Genomic DNA, 26220 nt, shown 5'->3' with positions numbered 1-26220 from the left:
AGTTAATAATTAGGAATGCATAGCAGAGAAGCATCTGCCAGTGAGCTCATGAGTTGGACGTGAAAGTAATGTAGCATCTCCTCTGGGGATGCTGAGAGCAGGAAGGTTGTTGTCACTTTTTGTACAGCTCACTGCTTGGTTTACCTACAAATTACCTGGATCAACCTTTGCCTGAAAATATTTTTACTTATCTGCTATTTAACTTTCACATAGAGTGTGACTGAGGCACAGGGAGAGTGATGCAACTTGGCAAAAGTTACATGTGATAGTGTTTTGGAAATGTAACTGAATATGCTTTGCTTGGAGGGGAAAAGTTGTTCCACGACACTGCTTCTGTTATGAAACAATGGCTTCAAATACAGACTTGGAGATGTGATTTGGTATTTTAGTTGGTGTAAAAAGTGTAGATCTAGAAAATAACAAGAGTCAGTCAGGAGAACCTGCATTTAGATTTTCAGGAGCTTAATTTTTCCTACCCTCCTCCTCTTTGTTTCCTGAACTTATTCTTTGGAATAAGCACCTTTGCTGCTCTTTAATTGATGATGACTTCTCTAAGTGTTGAGTGCATGTTCTGGTAGTAAGGAGAGATTGAAAAGCACAGCAGCAGTTCATGTTTTAGGAGATGAGAGGCTTCTTACTCACAAGTTGCAGGTGCTTTAAACAAGTTTCTGAAAAGGTAGCATTGTGATAAATATACAAACATAAAAGGTGCTTGGTGACATTTTAATTCCTGGGAGGTGTTAGTGAAAGAAGCAAAAGAATAGAAGGGACTCTAGCTGTCCTTCTTGAGGTGTGAAGATGCATTTTGAGATTCATGTAATGACAGTTAACTTGAGATTCTCCAGGCTGCCTGCTTGGCTGACCTTCACTGTCTCTCTGTAAAAGCTAGCTCAGGGAAAAAGCATTCATTTGTATCCATGATGGAATAAGAAGAAATGGATGGTAAAGTTGAATTCTCAGTGGGTTGACATATGTTAGATGTCTCTTCTCACATGAAGTGTGGGAAATGGACCCTGAAGATGCTGCATTAGGGGATTTCAGTTAATGCAGGTAGTAATTTCCATCTGTGGGAAGATGGCTGAGTTTAGAACAGGAATGATGTGTGCAGCTTACTGCTTGGACATTTGATTTCTGGAAAATGGAGTTAACTGGACTTCAGCCTTTGAGACATTTCATGAGAGCTTTCCTGAGTGAAGTAGAATATCTTGGGGGGAGGAAAGCCTTTTAATAAAATTGTGCATTATTTTTACAGGGGACAAGGGGATTGTATCTTTCAGCAGTAGGGATGTCATTTCTCTACTATATATGAGCCTGGTGTCACTGATTCTGGAAATTAATCTTGCACATTGCCAGTGCACGTTGGTAGCAGTTCAGATAATAACAGGAGGAGAATTTAATCCACCAGAGTTGGCAGTCATCCATAATAACAGCAAAGTTAATAACCTCCTTGGTATGAATGCTAAGCTCTTGAAAGCCTTTGTCCTTAGGAGGCAGCTTATAAGAAGTTTGAGTTCAGATATGAAAATGTCAAAGAAAATTACTGTGGTATGTTTAGTGTCATTGTTTTCCTGCAGATTAATATAAAGAAGAATACCAACAGTTCACTGAAAAGGCCACAAGATAAAAGTACCAAAACAGGGTCTGTGAAGAAGGAAAAAGCTGTAAAGAAGGAAGAGGGTAACTATGTAATCAGATTTCTGGCTCTAATTCTTTTATGCACCAATAAACTCCAATTGTTTGCTTTCCAATTATATTATGAAGGTACTTCTGAGGATTTGAAAGCTGTCTCGAGTCCTGGTCACTCAGTGTGGTTGATAGGGCACAGGCAGTGGACAAAGAAGATTAATTCATTATGAGTTTGTTTGCACAATGTTTTCCAGTTCATTCAGGCTGCTGCTGGTCAGATGCCATTGGTACAAAGCTAGTTATTTGTACCCCATCTCCCACCTCTCCACTATCCCAAGAGAGGCAATGTGTTTAGCTTGGTGTTTGCAGAGTCCTGTCAGGACATGGTATGTCTATGTATGACCTGACCTCTGTTGTGTGGTTCTCTTTAACATTAACTTCAGGGTTTAAAAAGCAATAGTGATGCTGATACCAGGCTAGTATTTAAGTCTCTTTTTCCAGGCATACTGTGACCTGAGTGATTCTGCAAAAGAAATACTACTTACTGAAAAACTGATTGAACCATTACTTTCTGTGGTTTAAGTAGTATCTGTGTTTCTGAAAGTACTCTGTACACTTTAACTGTAGGTTCACAAACTTAAGCTTCTTGGAACAGATTTATGTATATGTATATTTGAATCCTCAATCCTTCCTCTTTTGTTTCACAGGCCAGTTGGTCCAGTTGGAAGAGAAAGGCAAAGGCTCTGTCCCCTGGTCTGTGTATGGTATTTACATCCAGGCAGCTGGAGGCCCCGTTGCATTCCTCATCATCATGGCACTGTTTGTGCTGAATGTGGGCAGTACGGCTTTTAGCAACTGGTGGCTGAGCTTCTGGATAAAGCAAGGCAGTGGAGTAAGAGAACATTTTTAACTTTCTTATGTCTAAGAAGCAGGGGGATTGTTCTCTTAGACTAAATCCAAGCAATCCTGTGAGACCAAATGGTACTTCCTAATTTAAGCAAGTTGTAAATCTCCCCAGGACATGATTTCACTGGAGAGTTCATCTGCAAGACTGGGCAAGCTCCAATAGTAAAAAGAATACAATAGCTCTTGTGGTTTATACTGAGCTCTTGTTCTTTATCTTGGTTAGGTTAAGAAAAGGAAGGGAGAGTGTGAAAGGTACCAACAAGCTGCAGGAGGAATTAGTAGTTTTAGTCTTGTTTTTTGTTTGAATGTGACCTTATATCTAATGTGATAATTTTATTGGAGTTTATGGCTTGAAGTCAAATGACTTTTGGGAGCTTGTTTGAAAGACTGATATGGAATGGTTTGGGACTTTCCCCACTCTGAGGGCTTCGATTGCAAGTCTTGGTGTGTTTAAAGAGTCAAATATATCTGCAGGTTTTTAGGCTTGTTTTGGGGGCTAGGGAAGCAAACTACTTAGAGAAGAAATATTGAAGTGCAGATGGCAAATAGATTTACTTTAATCTTTAAGGACCTCGTTGCTTATTAAAAAAACAAAAACCACACAAAAAAAATAAAGAAAGGAAAACAGAATGCATGGTAGTGTGACAGTAAAGAATTTACTTCATACTTCATAGCAGAAAGTAACTAATGTATTTCATAAGCAGACAGTTGCAACTTGTCCAAGGTGAACATTGCGGTGTAGTGGAAGTTGGTTGTATGCTGGTGTCTGGCTTTGTTCTGAAGAACACAAGAAATATTAAACACAAAGTGAGAGATAAAGAATCAAATTAAGCAGGCATTGTGGTATTAGTTTCAAAGATACTGTTGGAAAAATGCCAAGGACTTGGTGCATGGAGCCAGTCTGCAAGTTGCGTATCTGTGCTAGGGAGAACCTTCTGAAGTATTCAGTGATCATTGAAGGCTCTGGCCAGCCTGATCTAGGGTGGGGTGTCCTTGCCCATGGCAGGGGAGTTGGAACTAGATGATCCTTGTGGTCCCTTCCAACCCTGACTGATTCTATGATTCTAAGTAGAAGAAATCTCAAATATGGTGTGAGGGGACAGAGAACAGTCTAATTCTACCACATGTAATATGTACATGATCAATCCTTCTCTTACCTAACTGTTCATTGAAACCTTGAATTTTCTGCAGAACACCACTGTGACTCTGGGAAATGATACTGTCATAAGTGACAGTATGAAAGACAACCCTCACATGCATTACTATGCTGGCATCTACACACTGTCTATGGCAGTGATGCTGATTCTGAAAGCTGTTCGCGGCGTTGTCTTTGTAAAGGTATGTGCCTGTGCTGCTCTTTCTCTTCTGCACACACACACTCCCTACTTTTGCATATTGCTATCACTGTGGCCTTTTTGCTTACCTGCTGAGAGAGATGAGAGGAAATCAGATCATAAATTGTGAGATTATCATTAAGTCAACCCTTGGGACTTGTAGCTTGTTTTCTGTTAAACTGCTGCCCAAATGAGTATCTTCCTTGCGGTGGTCAGAAGCACAGAATGTAAGAAAAAGGAGTGTGGCTGGATAGAGAAAACGAGCAGAGTGCTTTGGTGTGGGGGGAGATGCAGTGACAGGAAGGCAAACATCCTTTTGTAATGCTGCCATGTTTTCTGCGTTGTCAGGGTACTCTCAGAGCATCCTCAAGGCTCCATGATGAGCTCTTCCGACGGATTCTGCGTAGCCCCATGAAGTTCTTTGACACTACACCCACCGGGCGGATTCTCAACAGGTTTTCCAAAGACATGGATGAAGGTATCTCTCACTGTGCCAGCTGTAAATCCCACATTTAGACCTCCCACTTACCTCCTTAATACTCTCCAGCCTCTTGCTGTTGGGATGGTCATACTCTGTATCAGTTGCCAAGTGTGTACTTGTAATAGACAAAGCAGGAAGTGGGATGTAGCTGGTGTGATTCTACAAGGCAGTTGATTCTCCAGGTTTGTTTGTTCACTTCTAAAGATGATAATGTGCTTTTGTACCTACAAGCTGCACATGGACTCTTAGCAGTTAATGCAAGGGGAGCCCTGAGTTTCAGGGTGAAGTTGATGCTTAGCAAAGGTGGTAATAGGGTCACAGCTGCATCGGTGCTGTCCTTGTTGATAAGGATGTACATCTGGAATTGGTGTGTATATGTAGCTTGTTTCATGTTCCTGTATTCTTTTTCCTTCAATCTTTTCCAGTTGATGTTCGACTGCCTTTTCAAGCAGAAATGTTCATTCAGAATGTCATCCTTGTGTTCTTCTGCGTGGGGGTGATCTCTGGGGTTTTCCCCTGGTTCCTGGTGGCAGTGGGGCCCCTTGTTGTCCTGTTCATGGTTCTGCACGTTGTGTCTAGGTAAGTGCAGCAGCTACCTTCAGTAAAAGTAAAGATACTTTGACCTGTTCATAGGGAATTCTTCCAGTATATATGTACATGAGTCTAGTGGTTGGCATATGCTGGTTGTGTGTCTCACTTAAAAGTGATTCTCTGCTTCCAGAGTCTTTATTCGAGAGCTCAAACGTCTGGACAACATCACACAGTCTCCATTCCTGTCTCATATTACATCTAGCATCCAGGGTCTCTCCACAATCCATGCCTACCACAAAGGACAGGAATTTCTGCACAGGTCAGTCTAGATATTCATCTGACAGTGGTGGGGCACAGAACAGCATGCAACAGGTTTACATTCACAAAGATTAATTAATGTGGTCTGTAGTCAATGGCATGCATTGCCTTTAACAGCAAAAGTTACTTTTTGGGGGGAAAAAGTGAGGAAGAGCAAGAATAGTAAGGGAAGACTGCCTAGTTGCCAACTGGGGAGATCAGTGGTGGGGTTCCAAGCAAATGCCCTCCTGTGGTGTTTGCTGCAGTGCAGTGGTAATGGTGAAGGACAATTTGTTGACTGTACTTTTTCCCTAGTAATATATATATTCTGTCACTGGGCTCTTCTCACCACTTTTTGTTGGTTGTTTCTCCTTGTGACAGTATTAGTATGGGTCCTAGAGAATGCTAGCAAAAACTCAGTGTGCACAGTGAGCTGTTAGTCTCCAAGCACATGTACAGTGGGATAACATGTATCAAATATCTAAGTGGTTGCAGGCACCTTGTGAACTGTGCTTGATTTTTCTCTAGTACAAATGAAAATCTGCAGAACAAGTATTAGTGAGGGAAAGGGAAACATTTCTCATTTGAGTGGTGGTTGCTTCTCATCAGAACCTGCTGTAACAGTGTCAGGGTTTTGCAGGTGAATGGTCTTGAGACCAAGCATGGGAGTATAAGGAAAACTGCCACAGAAGCCCTGCCAAGACACTGCTACAGCAGCTAAGGTGAAAGGTTGCAAAGGTGCAAATAGTAGCCCCTTGGGATTGCTGGTGCTGGAGCAATAAGGCTTTGCACACACTGTGCAGAAATGAGTGGTGTAGAACTAAGCTGGATGATCAGAAAAACGTAGTTATCGGCTTTGTTAACCTCTCAACTGTCTCCCCTTAAATATGCCTCCTCAGCTCCACAAAGTCAGGACTATAAATTGGTTACTGATGTGTTTCAATTAGTGTGACCAGTTCTGTCAAAACTTACTGCAACTTTCCTTCTCCACTTGGGTGTAAAGTAACTCCTGTGACTATTTTGAAGCGCTGCTGCTGTTACCTGTAGACTAATTTGTAGCCATTGAGCATCTTCTGGAAGATCTTGCATGGATGAAATCGTGGTGAATGTGTATGAACTCCCTGAATTTGGATTCACTTCAGTATAGTTCATAGTTGTATACAGAAACTTGGTAATTTGACTTCTGAGTTATGTAGATATCTGATGTTATTTAGGAAAGTCTAAGCCCTACTTTCACGCTCTAGTTTGAGACTTATGTCAATGACAGGCTAGTCTTGCCACTCTGAGTTCTGGTGCAAGGGTTTAAGTAGCTCTACTCTCTGTAGAGCATCAGGCTTGTAGAGGTCTAACCTTTCCTTATATGTTTCAGGTATCAGGAGCTCCTAGATGACAATCAGGCACCGTTTTACCTGTTCAGCTGTGCAATGCGCTGGCTGGCTGTGCGGCTGGACATTATCAGCATTGCTCTTATCACAACCACTGGCTTCATGATTGTCTTAATGCATGGCCAGATTCCTCCTGCATATGCTGGGCTGGCTATCTCATATGCTGTGCAGGTGAGTATGTCACAGAATCATAGAATCATCTGGGTTGGAAGAGACCTCTAAAGGTCATTAGTCCAAGCCCCCTGCAGTGAGCAGGAACATCATCAGGTAGATCAGGTCACCCAGAGCCTTGTTGAGCCTCATCTTGAATATCTCCAGGGATGGGGCCTCAACTGCCTCTCTGGGCGACCTGTTCCAGTGCTACAGGATGTGATCATGAGATATTAGGGGTTGGAAGGGACCCAAGGAGATCATTGAGTCCAGCCCCCTGCCAGAGCAGGACCACACAATTTAGCACAGATCAGCCACCCTCATTGTAAAGCACTTGTTCCTAACATCCAATCTAAATCTACTCTTCTCTAATTTCAAACCATTGCCCCTCGTCCTATCACTACAGGCCTTTGTAAACAATCCCTCTCCAGCCTTTCTGCAGGCTCCCTTCAGGTACTGGAAGGTGGTGACTAGGTCTTCCTGGAGCCTCCTCTTCTCCAGGTTGAACAACCCCAACTCCCTCAGCCCGTAGCAGAGGTGCTCCAACCCTCTAACTGTTTTTGTGGCTCTCCTCTGGATCCACTCCATTGATTCCATGTGTTTCTTGTATAGAGGGCTCCAGAGCTGGACACAGTACTCCATGTCCATGGACTGTAATATTGAATTTCTCATTTAATGTAGTTGTAAAAGTACCACACCACTGAAAACTTCCATTAATGCACTTGAATGGGAAAAGAGACCATTCTGGTAGCAGAGAGAAAGCAATTCAGAGTCAGGACACTTTGCAAGCAGCCAGATTATCAGGAGCTAGGTGCTTAAGACTTTTGAGGAGCTGCCTCTTCCTAAAAGGTGAAGTAGACATTGTTTGAAGGTCTTTAGGAAAATTGCCATCTGAAGTATATGGATATTTCCAGAAACTGGATTGGTGATCTATCAGACATCTGCCAAACGGATGCTTTAATGCAGTTAGGTTTTCACGCCTCCAGCGTTGGAGCTGTGGGGGTCAGACTGCAGGGCTAAGAGCTGTTTGTTTGCCTTTCTCTGCCTCCTGGTGGTAGAGAAGTGAAATTCCAGCACTTAGCTTATAGTTAAAGCTGTTGCTGTGGGAAACCTTCCTAAACTACCAGCTTTCCAAGTGATTAAGAAGTTATAGGTATTTCAGAATTAAATTAACTCACTTTGGACACCTTAGCTGTATGGTGCCCAGTGCCAGGAGCTCTTGTGTCAAGTGGAGAATCTTTTAGGTTGGAAAGGACCCTAAAGATCAAGTCCAGTCATTATGCTAGTATTGACAGGTCCACCACTAAACCACGTCCCTCAGCATTGCATCTTTTAAACTCCTCCAGGGATAGTGACTACAACACTGCCCTGGGCAGCCTGTTCTGTGAAGATCTTTTTCCTGATGTTAAGTCTCTCCTAGTACAACTTGAGGCCATTTCCTCTCACCCTATTCTTTCTCACCTGGGAGGAGAGATCAACATCCACATTGCTATAACCTCCTTTCACAGAGTTAGAGAGAGCAAACAAGTCTCCCCTGAGCCTCCTTTTCTGCAGGCTAAACAACCCCAGCTCCCTCAGCCTTGTCTTCTAAAGTCTTCACCAGTGTCCTTCTGTGGACATGATCCAGCACCTCAGAGTTTTCCTAGTGAGAGACCCAAAACTGAAAACAACATCTGAGGGTGCAGCCTCACCAGTGCTGAGTCCAGAGGGAGAATGACTTCCCTGGTCCTGTTGGCAGCACTATCCCTTAGTCTTGTCTCTTAATTGAATAATAAATCACAGCTCTCTAAATTTGTCTGTGTTTTCTCCCATCACTCCAGTTAACAGGATTGTTCCAGTTTACAGTTAGACTTGCCTCAGAGACAGAAGCTCGCTTCACCTCCGTGGAGAGGATTGATCACTATATCAAGGTAGGACAATTATACATTCAGCTACCTGTTGAAAAACCTCCTGTGCCAGCAATGCAAGGAACAGTCTGAAAACAGGAAATCAGCCATAGCCTAGCTTAGTGCAGAATGTGTGTCTCTGATCTTGTGCTGTAATATTGAGGAGTGAAATTGCTTTGTGAATCAAGTACATAAGCCATTCATCCTTGGGAGGATGAATGGCACAAGGCCTGGTGGGTTACAGCTTGCAGGCATCACTTGCCTGGCGTTGCTGAAGTTACATAGTTTAAAGTTTGCTGACACTGAGTGGAGTGTGTGAAAGGGGTAACTAAGAATTGAGTACAGTATTTTAAAGCAAAAGGATGGTGTTCTGGCAAGTTTCATTCCAAACCTAATGGAGCTCCTTCATTTAAACACAGATAATTGTTACTTTATCTCCATGTAGTTCTGCTTCATCTCCTTCTTCCACAGCTATCTTCTATAACGTATTTCCATATGCTTCAAGCCAAGGAATTGCTCTCACTCTAAACATGACAAATGTGCTAGGCTAAATGTGAGAAATATGCCAGGCTAAATGGTTACCAGACTGCTCTGAATGTCTGAAACCCTTTTTTCCACAACGAGGATTTGTGTGTGCAGAGCTGGGTGTGTGTCAGTGGGGAAAGAGTAGCCAGGAGAAAGCTTTCTACTGGGCCTGGTCTTTGAGGAGGGAGGTTTTTTCACTTAACACTTTGGAGAGAGAGTTGGATCTATTGGGTAAATCTGTGCAATTTGGGGTAATTCTGGTTGCTATTTGTAGATTGTTGTTTTCTTTTAGCTTGTGGATTTAATAGTGAAGAGGGGGAAAAATAGAACTGCCCACTCTTTTAGTTAAATAAATCTTCTGGTGGTATCTGAGTAGGAAATTTTTGTGTGTGGAAGGCCTGGTGACCACACAAGCTGTGTGCCAAATGATGCTTATTACCTCTCACTGGGATGGATTTATCACTGTCAGGCCTCCCGTGGCAAAACCTATAGCTGTAGGCAGTTGTTTTTATGTTGTTGTCTGTTATGTCACTGTTAAGCAACACTTGTTGCAGTTTGGTTTTTATTTTTTTCCTATCTAGACCTCTAGAGAGCCATTTACTATGAAACTAACTAGTTTGAGTCTGAGCTGAGGTGGTGGGTGAGCACTGAAGCACCATGCAGATTCTGTCTCACAAAATGCAGACTTGTTTCAGTGGGGGCACTCAGGTTGCTGTTAGGAGCACCAAGCTCAAAGAGTTGGGAGTATTATTGTGGCAGGCTGCTGTTTTGCTCAAACCTTTGGGGTACAATTAATCTGGCTTTAACTAGATGCTGCAGATGTCCACAACTGATACAGTCCCTGTGGGAGCTCTCTGAAGTCAGTGTAGGAAATGGGTATCTCCAGAGAGCAATTTATTACCCATTCCAAGTGTTTATGTGAGAAGAACCACACTCCAGAAATGCTAGCTTCTCTGTAGTGACTATAAAAGAGTTGACAGAGCCTGGTTCAGTTGGAGATTCTTGCTTTGTATGTGTTTAGAGTTATGTGATGTGACATCTCATGACAAGATTTCACAGGATCACAGAATGTTAGGGGTTGGAAAGGACCTCTGGAAATCAATTCCAAACCATCTGCTAGAGCAGGACCACAATCAGGTCACACAGGATTGCATCCAGATGGGTCTTGAAAGTCTCCAGAGAATGAGACTCTGCAACCTCTCTGGGGAGACTGTTCCAAGTGCTCTGTGACAATTATAGTAAAGAAGTTCCTCCACATGTTGAGGTGGAACTTCCTGTGCTGCAGTTCATACTCATTACCCCTTGTCCTATCACAGGGCACAACTGAAAAGAGCTTGTCTCCTCCCTCTTGACCCCTAGCCCTCAGATATTTATGAACATTGACTAGATCCTCTCTAAATCTTCACTTCACCAGACCAAGCAGCCTCAGATCCCCCAGCCTCTCCTCATAGGGCAGTGCCCCAGCCCCTTAATCATCTTCCTAGCCCTCCACTGGACTCTTTCCAGTAGATCCCTGTCCCTCCTGAACTGGGGAGCCCAAACTGAATGCAGTATTCCAGGTGAGGTCTCATCAGGGCAGAGTAGAGGAGGAGGAGAACCTCCCTTGATCTGCTGGACACACTCTTCTTAGTGCACCCCAGCAGCCCATTGGCTGCCTTGGCCAGAAGGGCACATTGCTGCCCTATGGATAGCTTCTTATCCACCAGGACTCCCAGGTCCTTCTGCACAGGGCTGCTTTCCAGCAGGTTTCTGCCATTCTTCAAAGCTGCTCATGCCAAATGTAGGCAAGCAGCCTTGTCTCTGTTCTAAACGTGCTATAAACAGTGCACGTTTGGTGGTCAGAAGTTCTGCAGTTCTGGTTGGCCTGAACTGGTTAATGAGGGACCTGTTTAGTGGCTAAAGTGAGCAAGCTGGAAGGGGCCTGACTGACTTAGTGGTTTAATAGAGCAGGGGAGAATGAGGAAGAGAAGGAAGAGGGTAGCAGCTATGCAGTGTGTCACATGGGCATTCTCTTCTGTGTCAGAATCAGCAGAGGTGACTCTGGCATAGCATAGCAAATAAGACATAAAAATACAGTAGATTTTGCATCCAGAAACATCCAGTGTTTGGAGTGCCCAAAACTCCACAGGCTTGTGGTCATAAATAATAGGCCTAAAATACATTTTGAATTCCATTGATGAAGGACATAGCTTGGACCAGTGTCATTATCGAGGCAGCAGGAGTGCAATAGTGATGCTGTCGATGTAACACAGCACATTTCTGAGCCACTGAGCCTGCATCCAGCCACACAGCTCATCATAAACTGATATAGGCCAAGCCTGCAGGGAAGAACTCCTGCTGGGTGCTGCAACTGATAGTGTTCCTTTCTGGTGTTTTGTTTACTGTAAGCTGAACTCTATCTGTTTTTCTCTTTAAAGACACTTTCTCTGGAAGCTCCTGCTCGAATTAAGAATAAAGCTCCTCCTCTGGACTGGCCACAGGAAGGGGAAGTTGTTTTTGAAAATGCAGAGATGAGGTACCGAGAGAACCTCCCTCTGGTACTCAAAAAAGTGTCCTTTACCATCAAACCGAAGGAAAAGATTGGCATTGTGGGCAGGACAGGCTCTGGTAAGGAAAAGCATCAAGCAGAGTTAAATTGCTACTTGCAAAGAATGGGATGGGAGTGGAGTGGGCACTCATATTGGTTCTCCTCTGTCTTTTGTGTTTGAATAAATTGATGGCACAGGAGTGCTCCAGCAGTGTCAGTGGTGGCTGCTGTTCATATGCATGCATAGCCAGGATCCCTGTAAACAACAATGAAAACAAGTTTCTGTTGGAGGTAGAGGAGTATCTGCTGTGCCTGAGCCACTGTGCTCATAATGTTGAGGTGCTGGAATGTGTCCAGAGAAGGGTGGTGAAGCTGGTGAGGGGCCTGGAGCACAAACCCTGTGAGGAGAGGCTGAGGGAGCTGGGGGTGTGCAGCCTGGAGAAGAGGAGGCTCGGGGGTGACCTCATTGCTGTCTACAACTACCTGAAGGGAGGCTGTAGCCAGGTGGGGTTGGTCTTTTCTCCCAGGCAACCAGCAATAGAACAAGGGGACACAGTCTCAAGTTGTGCCTGGGGAAGTATAGGCTGGATGTTAGGAGGACACTGCTGTCAGAGAGAGTGATTGGCATTGGAATGGGCTGCCCAGGGAGGTGGTGGAGGCACCATCCCTGGAGGTGTTCAAGAAAAACCTGGATGAGGCACTTGGTGCCATGGTCTGGTTGACTGGATAGGGCTGGGTGCTAGGTTGGACTGGATGATCTTGGAGGTCTCTTGCAACCTGGTTGATTCTATGATTCTGTGTTTTAACACCTCAATCCCCTTGCCATCACAGAATGCTACTGAGAAGCTCATTGCAGCTTATTCATCTTTTTTGTAATTTTGTACTGATGCTGCAGCCAGGTTTGGCTCTGAGCTAACTCACAAGTCTGTAATGTGAAGAATTCATCCACCTGTTTGTGAGAGGACTTAAATCAAAGCCAAGATGTAGTTTCTAAGCAAGCAATTAATGTTGCTATGTTGGGTTTATGAGGCAAAGTTTTGGTAGTGGGGTTGGGGTAGCTTCTCTGAGAACTTATTAGAAACTGCCCCTACAATTGCTTAAAGTTTTAAATGCTGAACCCCAACACTTACCAGCATTATTTATCTGGACTTTATGGTGTTTTAAAACACTTCTCTGACATATGGGCAGCTTTTCAAGTGCTTTATCATCTCAAAGCTGCTGTGGCTCTTTAGAAACACTAATGTGGTTTTCTTCCTGCCTCAAATGTATAGGGAAATCTTCCCTTGGAATGGCACTCTTCCGTCTGGTCGAACTGTCTGGAGGCTGCATTAAAATTGATGGAGTGAAAATAAATGACATTGGTTTGGCAGATCTTCGCAGCAAACTCTCAATAATTCCTCAGGAACCTGTGCTGTTCAGTGGCACTGTGAGGTTAGTGAGACCATAAGGAGATAAGAAGGCCTAAGCAAGCTACCAGCAGGTACTTGAACTCAAACAGTTGCCTGATGAGCTGTTACATCTCAGGCATCCTGACTTCTCTGGGTTTGTATCAAAGCACAGCTAAATGATTTTAGCTGGCCCAGTGCAGTCCAGTTCTCTCTGGAAGCATTTCATATGCTTTAGAGTTGACTGAAGTTAATCTATTTTTGTCTTCCACCTCTACTCGTTTGTTCTTTGCCTGTTTTAACCTTAGTGTGCTGGGAACATCTGATTTCCTTGGCAAATTGATTCTGGCAGCAGAAGGCTAGCTGGGAATCATCCATCTGGATGTTTTGCCACTCATTGCACAATAAAAACTCTGCCGATGTTTTCTCTTCCCCTCCCACTCCAGATCAAACTTGGATCCTTTCAATCAGTACAGTGAGGAACAAATCTGGGATGCATTGGAAAGGACTCACATGAAGGAGTGTGTAAGTATTACATGCCCTAAGAGTTAAGTGTTTGTGCTTTGGCTTCCAAATCAACCTATTCTCTCAGTAGCTACTTCAGAGACCTTTAGTAAAGCTTTTTCTTGTTGTCTATGCTTTGTTTGATGTTTGAAATTTGCTTTACCCCCCCACACAATTTTCCTGATTTTATCAGACTGATACTTTTTGAGTACATGCCATATACTGGGTGTGTAGTTTTTAACGTAGCACAGCAAAGTGCTGCTTCATCACTTGGCCTCCAGGGATGTTACAGTATTTCAGGTGATATTTTTCTATGTGTGTCTTAGGTGTGCATTCTGCATTTACATTTGTGAGTGTAAATGTCATACACACACAGAGTTATACTGAACTTAAACCCTGCCCTTTGCAAGGTCCTCTGCAGCAAGTCTGACTGCTTTGACATTTCCAGCTCTTCTCTTGTAAGTCAAGTGGCTGTGGTATGCAGGCTGCAGAAATTCCTGTGAGGGCTAGGTTCTCTCTTCTCTTCATGAGATGTGTATTTATGTTGATAGGATTTTGTACATGGCCCACTTGCTTTCAGAAATTAGATACATTTTATTTAAGTTGTTCCAAGATTGATAACTGAGATAGGTATAACTCCTTTAGCTTGGTCCTAGTGGTATCTGAGGAGCTGTCATTGAGTCACAGGCATTTAGTGCTGCTGTTCTGGCATTTGGGGCTTGTTGCTCATTTCCCCAGCGGGGACAGGGAGAGATGGACAGCAAAGTGTGACAGTCAGTGGTTGGTCAGTCTCTTCTCCCAAGCAACCAGCAACAGAACAAGAGGACACAGTCTCAAGTTGTGCCAGGATAGGTCTAGGCTGGATGTTAGGAGGAAGTTGTTGCCAGAGAGAGTGATTGGCATTGGAATGGGCTGCCCAGGGAGGTGGTGGAGTCACTGTCCCTGGAGGTGTTCAAGACGAGATGAGGCACTTAGTGCCATGGTCTAGATAATTGGCTAGGGCTGGGTGCTAGGTTGGACTGGATGATCTTGGAGGTCTCTTCCAACATGGCTGATTCTATGAGAGAGTTGGATCTGTTCAGCCTGGAGACAAGGCTTTGGGGAGACCTTATAGCAATCTTCCAGTACTTAAAGGGGGCTTCCAGGAAAGTTGGAGAAGGACTTTTTATAAGGGTATATGGTGATAGAACAAGGGGCAGTGGTTTTAAACTAGAGCAGGGAAGGTTTAGATTGGACATTAGGAAGAAGTTCTTCACTATGAGAGTGGTGAGACACTAGAATTGGTTGCTCAAAGGAGTTGTGATGTCTCATCCCTGGGAGCGTTTAATATCAGGCTGGGTGAGGCTTTGAGCAGCCTGGTAGGAAGTGTCCCTGCCCATGGCAGAGTGGTTAGAACTAGACGATCTTTAGGGTCCCTTCCAACTCAAGCATTCTATCATCCTAGAGGTCTCTTCCAACCAAAACAGTTTGGTGATTCTGTGTTTTGGTACATGGGCAAATTTTGAATTGCAGAAGGGGTCACTGTTTGTCTCATGCCATAGAGGTACAAAAAGTCTGTGCCATGCTCTTATGACTTTTTTGTCTCTTCTATCCCATACAGATTGCCCAGCTGCCCATGAAACTTGATTCAGAAGTGATGGAAAATGGGGAAAACTTTTCAGTTGGAGAGAGACAGCTACTGTGCATAGCCAGAGCTCTGCTGCGCCGTTGCAAGGTGAGCCAAGTGATTAGAGAAATAGCTGGAGACACCAGCCTGGTGAGATTGAGATGCAGGTGAGCAGGTTTTTGTGCTAGAGGAATCACACTAATGCTTCTTGTGACCCAGAGAAGGGTAGAGTTGGAACAATGAGGAAGGGATCTGCAGCCAGCTGCTAGCTCCTGTAAGGTCCTGCTGTCAGGAAGGTATTGCTGCTTAGTGTTAACAACAGGCTGTCAGGCTGGCCTCATTTATTCAGTGTCCTGTTACTGGTTAGCATCAGATTCTTTCCCTCCACTTTTCTTGTGAATGTCAGCCAAGTATTTTCCTTCTATACAGTGCTCCACTAAAACGTCGTCTTCGAGGGCAATTTGAGACCAGTGAGTTAAAGGTCTTACAGGAATGGAAGACAAATAATAATTACAGTGAGAAAGGATTTTTGCCTTGAGACTGACAAGGATTTTGATTTTAACCTCTTTTTTTTTTCTTAAACATTGCACATCATAATATTTCAAGGTTCATTCTGTATCTGTTTTAAAGCCAGACTACTCAGCAGATGTTGCTGCTCTCTCTGCAGTACCTGCACAAAGCCAAGGCTTGTTTAACTTTGACATGACACTACTCCAGTTTGAGTCTGAGAGGGGGTAATTGTTTTCTGGCATAAGAAAGCTAGTCAGCACTGACTCCTTCTGGAAGGAATGTCACCACCAAGGATGTGTCAGATGAGTTTACTAGTAAGATCTGTATTTCAGATCTAGCTGCTGAAGGCAAAACTGAAAGTAGTGGAAACTTTTGAGGGCCAGGTCAGAACTCAAACATCTTGTGGCTCCAGAACGTGACCATAAAACACAAGTGTGATCTGTAGGGTAACTCTGAGGGCAATTACATAAAGGGTGCTTGTGAAAACTACCTTTGTGACCACAGCTCAGCAGGCATTGCCAGTTGTGACAGCTCTCGGTCACAGTAACTCTACATATTTGTGTGTTCAGGGAGGGAAAGCAGTACTGTGGGTAACAGCCAGGATTATGTGCTGCTTTCAGATTTTGATATTGGATGAAGCAACAGCTGCTATGGACACAGAAACCGACTTACTGATCCAGGAGACTATCAGAGAGGCATTTGCAGACTGCACTATGTTAACAATTGCTCATCGCCTGCATACAGTACTGGGCTCTGATCGGATCATGGTGCTAACACAGGGACAGGTAAGCAGAATGGCTTTTGTGGCTGCAGTTCCTGTTGCAGTCTTGTGATGCCATATGTGCAGGCTCAACTTGAAGGAACAGCTAGAACAGCAGGGTAGAAAATCCTCTGTGTTCATTCACATTCTTGGTAATAATACCCCAATAAAATCAGTTAGTACCTGACCATACAAGATCAAAGAGGGCAATGTACTCCAAGATACAGTAACAGTCTCTTTTATTAAAAAGTGTTATTCAAACTCCTTTTGTAGGTTAATTCTGAGATTGGGTAATAATGTAAGCATCTCTGCTGGGGCTCAGTGGAAGTTTCCAATTACTTTGATGTAGCCCTGTCCTATCAACCAGGCATAAGAGAGATAATTTACCCACCTCTCAAGCTTCCATATGGGAATCATAAACAGTCAAATCAAATATGACAGTTGCCTTTGGTGGTAAGGCATTTGGGATAGGTAGAGAAGGCAAAAACCTCATAGCATCTGCCTCTGTCAGAGCAACCAGAGATTGCTTCTGGCTGGGAAATGCCAGTGTTTGAGCACAGTGTCTGAAGCATCCACAGCTACAGTGTGTATGCATAAAGCTGCATACTTCCGTTGCCTGCTGTCTCTTCTGAAGATGAATGCCATGTTTGGCTTGACTGCTGCATCACAAGCCCAAAGGGTGGGAGTCCATTTGCTGCCAGACTTTACTGACATGCTTTTTACCTGCCTTGTTTGCTTTCAGGTAGTGGAATTCGACACGCCATCTGCCCTTCTGGCCAACGAGAACTCGCGCTTCTATGCTATGTTTGCTGCTGCGGAGAACAAGGTTGCTGTCAAGGGCTAAAATTCAGGGCAAAGTCACTTTAATTTTGGAGAGCTACATTCCCTGTCTGTGGCAGGCCAGCTCTTCCTCCTCCTCCTCCTCCAAGCAGATTATTGCCTTCTCATCTTTTAATTTTTAGCACAATGTGTCAAGCTGAAGTTTTTAAAACGGCATCAGAAGATTTCTTCATTGGTTTTTATTGTTGTATTTATTCCCTCATCATGTTACTAACTTTTCGTTATTGAATGCACTCTACAAGTGGCTCAGGGAGCCATAGTTATAAATGTATCAGAGGCCTATAATGAAGCTTTATACATGTAGCTATATCTATACATAATTCTGTACATAGCCTATATTTACAGTGGAAATGTAAGCTGTTTATTTTGTATTGAAATAAGCACTGTGTTAATAACAGTGCATATTCTTTTCTATCATTTTTGTACAGTTTATGGTAGCAGAGATCTGGCTCTATCAGACTGTATCAGACGCCCTTCTGTCTCTTACAGTTGGTCTTTTCCTAGTGCTGGATTTTCTGCGTGTCTGAGTGGAAGTGAAGCTTTGCAATAGTGTCCTTTTCTTGTCACATCTTCGTTGTCTCGCGCAGGGGGGAAGAACTCTGTGGTGTAACTATTGCATTGTAATCTGTCGAAGCTATCTGGAGCATCGCTAAGGTTCACCACGGCAGCGGCTGCTGCTTCCCATGATGCTTTCCCAAAGCAAGGTCTTTCTGTGCTCTCCTGAGTGGAGAACCACTTCAGGGTTGCATGAAGACCTCAGATTCTCTCAGTGTCCTGATACAGTATTTCTTACTGTATCAGTAGGGATAACTTTAATGCAAGCAAGCCCAAGCTCTTCCTGCTTCGCTGATCTAACACAACCAAAACCTAACTGTTCGTGGAATGATCTGTAACAAATTAATCATAAGGTTCAAATCATACCCTCTGTGCTAGCAGGAAAGCCTTTTCAGAGTTGCTTCAGCTGACTGACTCCTTTATCTTGAAGCTGCTAACACTCCTCAGAGGTTTAGGGTGGCTTTCATTGGCATGGGTAACACTTAACTCTTTGTTCTTCTCACTTATACTAAGGTTAAACGACATCAATATTTCCTGTTTCTTTATTGCACACTCATTAAGGAAACAGTCCCCCCACCCCACATCTTCTGGAACTTTAGACACGTTCCTGTGGATCAGGATGTAACACTGGTGTAGGACATTGTCTTCTTACTGTAAAGAGACCTACCTCAGGTTACTGGGTCCTGCATAGTGCGTTGCCATGATCACTGTACACTGTCCCTGTTTGGCGGGATCTGTGGCCCAGGTGGGCGCAGTCGCTCCTCTGATAGCTGTGACTTACTGAATGGTCAGCGTTGCATGTCTTTGTCAACTTGGACATTTTGTAGCCTTAGCATGTTTGCAAAATGTCTCATTGAGGCAGAAATCTGAAAAGTAAATAAAACTATTTTGGGTTTTGTAAATTTTATCGCCTTGAGTGGTTTGCTTCGGGCACACAAATGACTTCTTCTCCTTCTTTTGAGCCCTGGGGGACAGGTTTTGCAGGCTTGAGTGTGTTGGGGTTTTTTGGTCTGGTTGTATTTTTTTTGTCTTGTCTGTGCACCATAGCCCAATTCTTCTTCCTTCAGAGTGGAAGTGTTTGTTTAAAAATCTAGTGGGTAATTTTTGTGCCCTCCAGCATGGCGGTGACATGCAATATATGTATGTTTGTGCTGAGTAGTACAGTGAGTAATAATTCATAGTGCAAGTATTCAAGCCAAGTATTGAGGGAGGAGGTCAGACAGAATACAGAAGATCCTTCTTAGGCTCAGGTTTTTCTGCTTTCTCACCCTTCAAGCATTACTGTCTCTGTGACTGCAAATCACAGCAACAACCATCCCTACCTACCATCATCACAGGCAAATCATAGCATTAACAGAGTTCAGACCACAGCTTCGAGATAGCACAAAAAGCACCAGTTGTCGCAGTTTGTTCTTTGTCTTGTCCAAAGCAAGAATGAACTAGCACAAATCTTTCTCTGCTCACAGGTTAGACACAGGCTTACTCAGTGTCAGGAACTGGCCACCGTTTTACTCAGTATTACACACTTCAAGGAACAAAGTGACTATGTTGTGGTTAGGAAAGGGAGAAGTAAAATGCCCCTCCAGAGAACACCCAGCTAAGTGGAGGGTTCTTTTTGGATAAGAAACTTCAGGACAAAAAGCAACTAGGAAGCAGGGGCAGTAGAGCAAAGAGGTAATGCCCTGCTTTCCCTCAAAGTAGGGCTGGGTAGAATGTGAAGATGAAGGCTCTGAATACCTTATGCGGAGAGGGAGAGAACATGAAATGCATCTGCTTAAGAGGGTTCAGTTTAGCTTATGAATGCCAGTACTTCCTTTTGACCAAGGCAAGCTAATGTATCTAGTCTTCAGGAGCCTCTGGGCTCAGAGCGTGGCTTCATTTTGCAGTTAAGGCTAAGCTAATGGCATTCTGGACAAAAAAGGAGCCATCCTGATCTTCTCCTCCTTCTTTTTCCAGGCTGGGAATTCCTACCACTTTTCCTGAAGCCAGCAGTGGCTCTTGCCTGGTCCAGCAGTGGCTCAGTTCAGAAAGCTAACTCGCAGAAAGTTCACCCTCCAAAAGCAGAAATGCTGTGCAAAGAAGGAGACAGGAAGGCACACCTGGAAGGGAGGTGAAGTGGGGCTGCTCTTTTTAGTAGGTGCTAACTGTGACACTAGCATAGGCGCAAGAGAAAACTTCTGCTTCTCAGTTATGCTCTCCTAAAAAGGTCAATCTTTTCCTGCTGCTTCAGCAAGCTGAAATAGCTCAGCGAGGTGTCAAACAAATGCCTGAGATATGGAGCAGGCAAACAGTCACCTGTGGACAGCAGGGATTAGCTCAACCATTTTGTTAAACCTTAGCTTCTGCATTGCTACTTTGGAATTGAGATAGATGGCCAGAAGGAAACATTCTTCGTGCTGTAATCACTTACCTGCTTCACTTGGCACTTTTCTCACAGACACTACAGTAGTATTGCTTCTTACATGAGCAGCAGTGACTTCTTTTTTTAAATTGGCTTCTATCCTGAGCCACAGGAGCAAGCTGAGACCTGGTCCAGGGCTCTGCCACAGAGGTGGAAAGAAGAAACATCAGTATTTACAAATGAGACTGAAATATCTGTCTTTGAAGCATTCTGCAAGAGGATGATGGTGTGCATTTTCAAGAACTGGATCCTTCTTTAGAATGTATAGCATTTATTGTACAAGGAATAGCATAGGAGTGTGGGATTGGGCCAGAGGCTTTCCTCAAGGAAATCCCACCCCAAAATAGCATAGAGATAACATGTCCTTCTTGGGACAGAGCAAAGGCTGTGGCTCAAGACCCAGAGGTGTCTCTAAGTGAGACAGATATGCCTGTGATAATTAGTCTGCTGTATTACCCTCAGGAACTGCAGCTGCATTGGTTTTACTTACTCTGTCCAAATGCAGTGAGTGCAGCCCACCCCCATTTGTTACCATAAGCTCAGAGACTTTTAGAGTGTGTCTGTGTGATGTGTGGAAACATTTCACCTGCTTGGGACTTCAGAAGAATTCTACCTCTGTTTTGATTAAAATCACCCAAGGGAGTTAGATTGGTGTAATTGAGTCCAGAGACAGGCCCTGAACTTGTGCTAGCTTGAACACCTGAGAAAGATGTCACCATTATTCTCAGAAGGGACTCTATAGGGTCAGATCTTGAGGTTGCTGGGACTGTGGTTTGAATACTACCCCTAGATGAGAGCTGGAGGGAGATCAAGTAGTCTTAGTGTGTGGCTAGGAGCAAAAGTTAGAAGAACCCACACTGATTTCAAAAGGCAAGTGATAAGAGTGAGGGAAGGTATCAGAAGGAAAAGATAAAACACAGAAACTTGATTTATAAAAGGAGAGTGTGGGGAGAAAAGGTGTCAGGACAAAAAGCTTCCCTTAGTTAAAAGGGGATTAGGCAAAATAAAACTGCTTCTTGTAGGTGCTTCCAAAGAACATGCCAAGATGCTGGGTGGCTGTAATGCTGGCATTAATGTTGTCTGGAAAGGAGCTTCCCAGAATGCTGCTACTGTAATTGTAGTGTGAGTTTTATTACATATAAACAACTGCACAAAGGTTTTCTTTTCAGTCCCAGCTTCAGGTCAGTCTATGATAATACTGTAGTTGGTTCAGCTGGTGATGGCAGCTGTCTTGTGCTCGGGTCACTGTTTCTTCCTGCAGGGAGAAATACAGTGTGACTTCACTTGGAACTTGGTGCAGATGCTGCTGTCATTACTGTAAGGCTTGGGAGGCTTCTAGAGTGTACCACTACGGGTTCATTAGAAGCACACAGTATAATAAATGTTCTAGCATCATCTGTCACAGAGGCTGATCAGGCAGCTGAGGAAGGAAAAACATCAGTGAAAGTAACTTACAGAAGTGTCACTACATGGGGCAGAGATTTCTTGTGCTGCTTTTGGGCTCCATGGAGTTGGAATCACATTTCCTTTCAGTGTACTGTCTCCTGCTGTTGCCATGCAAAGAAACAAGCGGTTGTATAAAGATAGTGATTTTGTGGTTTCTGTCCGTCCTGATCTGGGAAGGCAGCAGTGGATGGTGTGTGATTGGTTGCCTTGAGGGGTGGGGAAGAGTAAAGTGTGTTATGTGTGAGCTGGGATCTGGGGGCACTTTGGGGTAGTGAGCGTTGGAGGCAGATAACTGCGGGCACTGAGATGGGAGGAAAGAGATTGAAAACGGGGGGTATATAAGGTGCTCAGAAAGGGAAGCTAGGGTTAGACTGTAAGCTAGAGCTGAGGAGCGTGACCAGGAGCAGGATGGAGGAAGCCGAAATAGGTACTGGTGGGATGAGGATGCGTGCATCAGCCGTGCTGGGAGCCGCGGTGTGGAGGCTTTGGGGCTGATTATCCTGGAAGCGAGGGGGAAGGTGAAAACGTAGCATTTAGGCAGTGCGGAGGAGGCAGAGTTGCCTGCGAGGATGAGTGGGTGGGGGAACGGAGCGGGGCCCCGCGGCCGTGCCGCCGGCCGTGCCCAAAGCGGGGCCGGCCCGGGCCGAGGAGGGGCGCAGCGGCGGCTCCGAGAGGAGGCTCTGCCGCGCGGGGCTGCGCGCGTGGGTGCGCACCGTGCGCGCGCTGCCTGGGGGCGGGAGGGGGGGCCGGACGCGGGCACGCGCGCGGGGCGCGCTGGCTCGGGACGGTGCGCGTGCACGGCCCGCCCGGGAGCTGGGGGCGGCGCCCCCTGCTGCGCGCGCAGCCGGCAGGCTGAGCTGCCCTCCGCGCCCCCCCCGCCCCCGCGGCGCCGCCTGGCGGCCGTGCTCGCCGCTGCCTATTCCGGGCCGGGCCCTGCGCTCCCTCGGCCGGTGCCGCCGCGGGGCCTGCGCGGCCCTTTCCAGCCCCCCCCGCCTCCCCTTTCCCTTCCCCGCCCCGGTCGCTCCGGCCGCCGGGGCCTCCCTCCTCCCCGCCCGCCCATGGATTTCACATAGCAGCCGCCGCCTCCACCACCTCCTCCTCCGTCGCCGCTCCATGGCGGCTCCGGCTCCACGGCCGCCCGGCCTCTGCTGCTGTCGCAAGGGTTCTGCGGCCGGGCCGGAGGCGCCACCGGCCCCGCCACCGCCTCCTGAGCCTCCGCCGGACGTGGCGTCGGCCTCCAGCTCGCAGCTCTTCAGTCTCCGCCACCTGCACCTGGGGCTGGAGCTGCGGCCCGAGGCGCGGGCTCTGGCGGGCTGCCTGGTGCTGGAGCTCTGTGCGCTTCACCCTCAGCCTCAAGCCCTGGTGCTGGACGTCCACCCTGCCCTGCACGTCCTCTCGGCCGCCTACCGTCGCGCCCCGGCGGGAGAAGAGCCCTGCTCCTTCGTCTTCTCGCCTGCTGAGGCCACCGCCGCTACCCCGGCCCCGCTGCCCCCGCCACCCTGCCCGCCGCCGCCGCCGCCCTGCGTGCCGCCCTGTGCCGCCAGCCCGCCCTCCACCGCCACCTTTCTTTCTGCTCCCTGCATCGCTGCCGGCCCACTGCCCTCCGCCGCCGCCTCCTCCCAAGGGGAGACGCCTGTCAGCCCCTCGACTGTGGCCGCTGAGCCGCCGCCGCCGCTGCCCCTCTTCTCCCAGCCGCCCTGCGCCGCCTGCCCGCTTGGTTTCAGGGTGGACCCCTTCACTGACTATGGCTCATCTCTCACTGTCTCCCTGCCTGCTGCCCTCCAGCCGCACCAACCCTTCCAGATCATCGTCCGCTACACTACTGCCGACGGCCCCGCCGTGAGTATCGCGGTGGCGGGGAGGGAGAGAAAGATGTGGAGGGAAAACAGGGAGCCGAGTCCCGGGGCGGCTGGGGGAGCTCCCACGAGCCACTCGCGCCTTTCTCATGTTTTCCCTCCTCTTCCAATTGACCGTCGGGGAAGTAACCTGGCCCCGCAGCACTGTCCCGCCGCAGCCTCTTCCCTTCTCTGTCCGCTGACCAGCAGCATCTGTTGCCTTACCGTTGGCCGCAGGAGCGCTCGGTGCCGGGCTTCTGGCCGCTGCCACCCAGCTCTGCGCGGTCCCACGCCGTGCTCAGCGGTGATGCTCCTGCCGACCCGGCCAGCCACTTTCCTTAGCCCGTCGCCCTGGTCCCCAAGGCGGTAGTATTTTTAAATTTGTAGTCCTTTAAGGGCTTTGCAGTCTGGGGGGAGGGGCGTGGGAGTTTGAAAACTCCTGCCTGGACCGAGTTCTTGAGGACAAGTGACGTCATCCACAAATACAGGAGTTTCCCTGTGGGTTTTGCCAGGTGCTTACAAAATCAGGTCTTGCACACCTTGGTTAAGGTTCCAGTGAGCACGATCAGAAGCTTTGAGAAGAGCTGGGAGAAATTGCACTTGTTTCTACAGGTTTAGTGTCGAGAAGGATATGAGAAATGGCCCAAACCACCCATTTCAAGTGGGATTAGCCTTGTGAAGCTGTGAGATGCTTTGTAATTGTAATTTCTTGTAAACCTCTGGCGTTTAGAAGCACTTAGTTCATGGACTTTAAGGTTCTGTTTAGCAGATCTCGTGTTTGTGTTTTCACTGTCATAACTTCATAAAACGTTATCACTGGAACATCAGTTCTTCCTGTTACTGTGTTGGCTGTTCAGGTTGGAATTGAGCTATCATGAATCTGGTTGCAAAGGGAATGTTAGGGGTTGGTTTGGTTTATTTTTGAGAGTCTTGCAACTTCGATGCCCCTGTCGCACCTAAGGGAATTGACTCTCAGCCTGCTGGTTTGGTATTGCTGTTGCACTGATCCAGTAAATGGGTGGATCTATTTGACTATTACAATGTATTTAACAGGACCAGGAATTAAACATAATGTGAGTAACCCGATAGCAAGTCTGTATTTTTCCTTAGGAAAATGTTGCTGAGTAGAATGATTTAGGATCTTTTCTTGTCCAATTTAAATACCATATTGAAGCTTACAAAAGTAGTTTAATTCTGAGAATTATCTGGATATTCTTAATACATTTCCTCAAGATAGGGAATTTTAGGTGGTGACCTTTTAACGTGCTGGTCCTTCCCTAAAAGTGCAGATATGAGATGAAATTCTGGCACTTTAAAAGTTCAGATGTACTTGTAAGTAAGGATATTTTTTTTCCCATCTGAAGCTCTTGGCTTTAGTATTTCCTTGTACAATACTCAGGTGTAGTTTTTTTTGCACTCAGGAGGTACAAGGAAACTGTCTTGTAGGGCACATAGGATGTTCTTTATTTTTATTCCAAGACTTTATAAAGAAACCTGTTTCTTTTGTCCACTCTATGCCTTGTTTCTGGTAGGAGAGCATTAAAGCTAATTTGGTGTTGCTGTGTGCTGTGTAACCATTCTCAGTCCGCCTGAGCTGTACCTCTCAAAGCATATGATAACATACTTTGCTCCTCCTGAACAAGCAGTTTTGTCTTAGGCTAGCCTGTGCTCTCTCCTGGGTTTTGCTAGCCCAGTTGCCAAAGGGGTCGACAGTTCCGCTGCCTGTGGAGAAATGATCTCAGATGTAACAGCACACTGATTTGAGACACAGTTTCAGTAATGACCTGAAAAGTGTGGGTAGGTGGTGGGCGCTGACTGATACAAAATCCATTTAGTCTCCCTGGTGTTAACATGTTGCCTCCTTGGCCCCACACACTGTCCAGGATGGATGTTAAGTATCTGAAGATGCTGAGAGTGGAGCACTTTTTCCGTGCCAGCTGTTGTTTGCCTTACTTCCTCTGGATCAGACAGGAGCTAGCAAAGCTTTACCCTGTCTTTTGAAGTCCTTGCTATGTCTTTAATGGCATCTACTGCTTCAGTCAAAATGAAGCTACAAGGACTAGTGTCAAAAGATTATTGATGGCTACAGTGTCAGGGGCGTGTACTGCCCTTTTCAAGTGATACTGGAAAGCAGAAGCAGGCTTGCTCAATGACATAAATCATACCAGATTTCCTCACTCACTATTGTAGATTTTGGCTGGCAAAATATTTGTCCTCAAGCACCTGTTCTGACCCTTCATGTTCAGCACACTGAACTGTTACAGGTTTTTTTTTTTTTTGATCCAAAGTGATTTTGTACTATTGTAGTGCAATGTCACTGCTGTTGTTTATCCTTGAATTTTAACAGGGACAAGTAACCCATACATGTAAGAGACTGAGCCAGATAATACTCACATTTAGTGTATTTCCTCACAGAACTTTGCATAAGCGAAGCAACTTTACAGTTAGACCTCCCTTCCCTTCTGAAGTTCTGTTTTCTTTGGCCTTTCTCTGAATATAATCTTTCTGCATCAAGGTTTATTTTCCATGGGATTCTTAGCCTACTTGTGGGACCTCCAGAATAGTAAATTGATGTTACAGTGCAGCATGGATGTGTTGGCAGCAAGCTCAGTAGCAGAAACAGTATTCTGTTTAAAACTGGAATCTTGGTATACTTGGTTTGAGCCATCAGGATGTGTTATTTGACTGTCCTATTATTCTTGCGTGGAGGAAGGTGCCAGGATCTTTGGT

The 26220-nt window shown here is 45.7% G+C and overlaps 1 protein-coding gene and 1 long non-coding RNA gene across 7 annotated transcripts in view; one reads left to right on the top strand and one right to left on the bottom strand.

Annotated features, from left to right (window-relative positions):
• The window catches only part of ABCC5 (ATP binding cassette subfamily C member 5), a 79625-nt gene that overhangs the window by 35949 nt on the left and 17456 nt on the right, over positions 1-26220 (top strand). For 4 of the 6 annotated variants that reach the window (XM_064164953.1, XM_064164952.1, XM_064164951.1 and 1 more), the window contains 14 exons: positions 1575-1677; positions 2334-2518; positions 3724-3870; positions 4215-4344; positions 4773-4926; positions 5069-5197; positions 6545-6731; positions 8531-8620; positions 11539-11728; positions 12920-13079; positions 13480-13558; positions 15138-15251; positions 16274-16438; positions 17156-18710. In XM_064164953.1, coding sequence (XP_064021023.1) covers positions 1575-1677; positions 2334-2518; positions 3724-3870; positions 4215-4344; positions 4773-4926; positions 5069-5197; positions 6545-6731; positions 8531-8620; positions 11539-11728; positions 12920-13079; positions 13480-13558; positions 15138-15251; positions 16274-16438; positions 17156-17257 — 1935 coding nt within the window. In that variant the 3' untranslated portion in view covers positions 17258-18710. Of the gene's footprint in view, positions 1-1574; positions 1678-2333; positions 2519-3723; positions 3871-4214; positions 4345-4772; positions 4927-5068; positions 5198-6544; positions 6732-8530; positions 8621-11538; positions 11729-12919; positions 13080-13479; positions 13559-15137; positions 15252-16273; positions 16439-17155; positions 18711-22563; positions 23495-26220 lie in introns of those variants that run through there. The other 2 variants (XM_064164959.1, XM_064164955.1) reach the window with 2 other exon arrangements.
• Positions 16636-22307, bottom strand: LOC135186850 (uncharacterized). Its single transcript, XR_010307126.1, has 3 exons — positions 21665-22307; positions 20219-21464; positions 16636-18674 (listed from the first exon to the last, which is right to left on the bottom strand). It is a non-coding gene; the product is annotated as an uncharacterized LOC135186850 (long non-coding RNA).

This window comes from Pogoniulus pusillus, chromosome 26 (genome assembly GCF_015220805.1).
Source record: "Pogoniulus pusillus isolate bPogPus1 chromosome 26, bPogPus1.pri, whole genome shotgun sequence".
Lineage (NCBI taxonomy): Eukaryota > Metazoa > Chordata > Aves > Piciformes > Lybiidae > Pogoniulus > Pogoniulus pusillus.
This window is presented reverse-complemented; position numbering and strand designations above follow the sequence as displayed.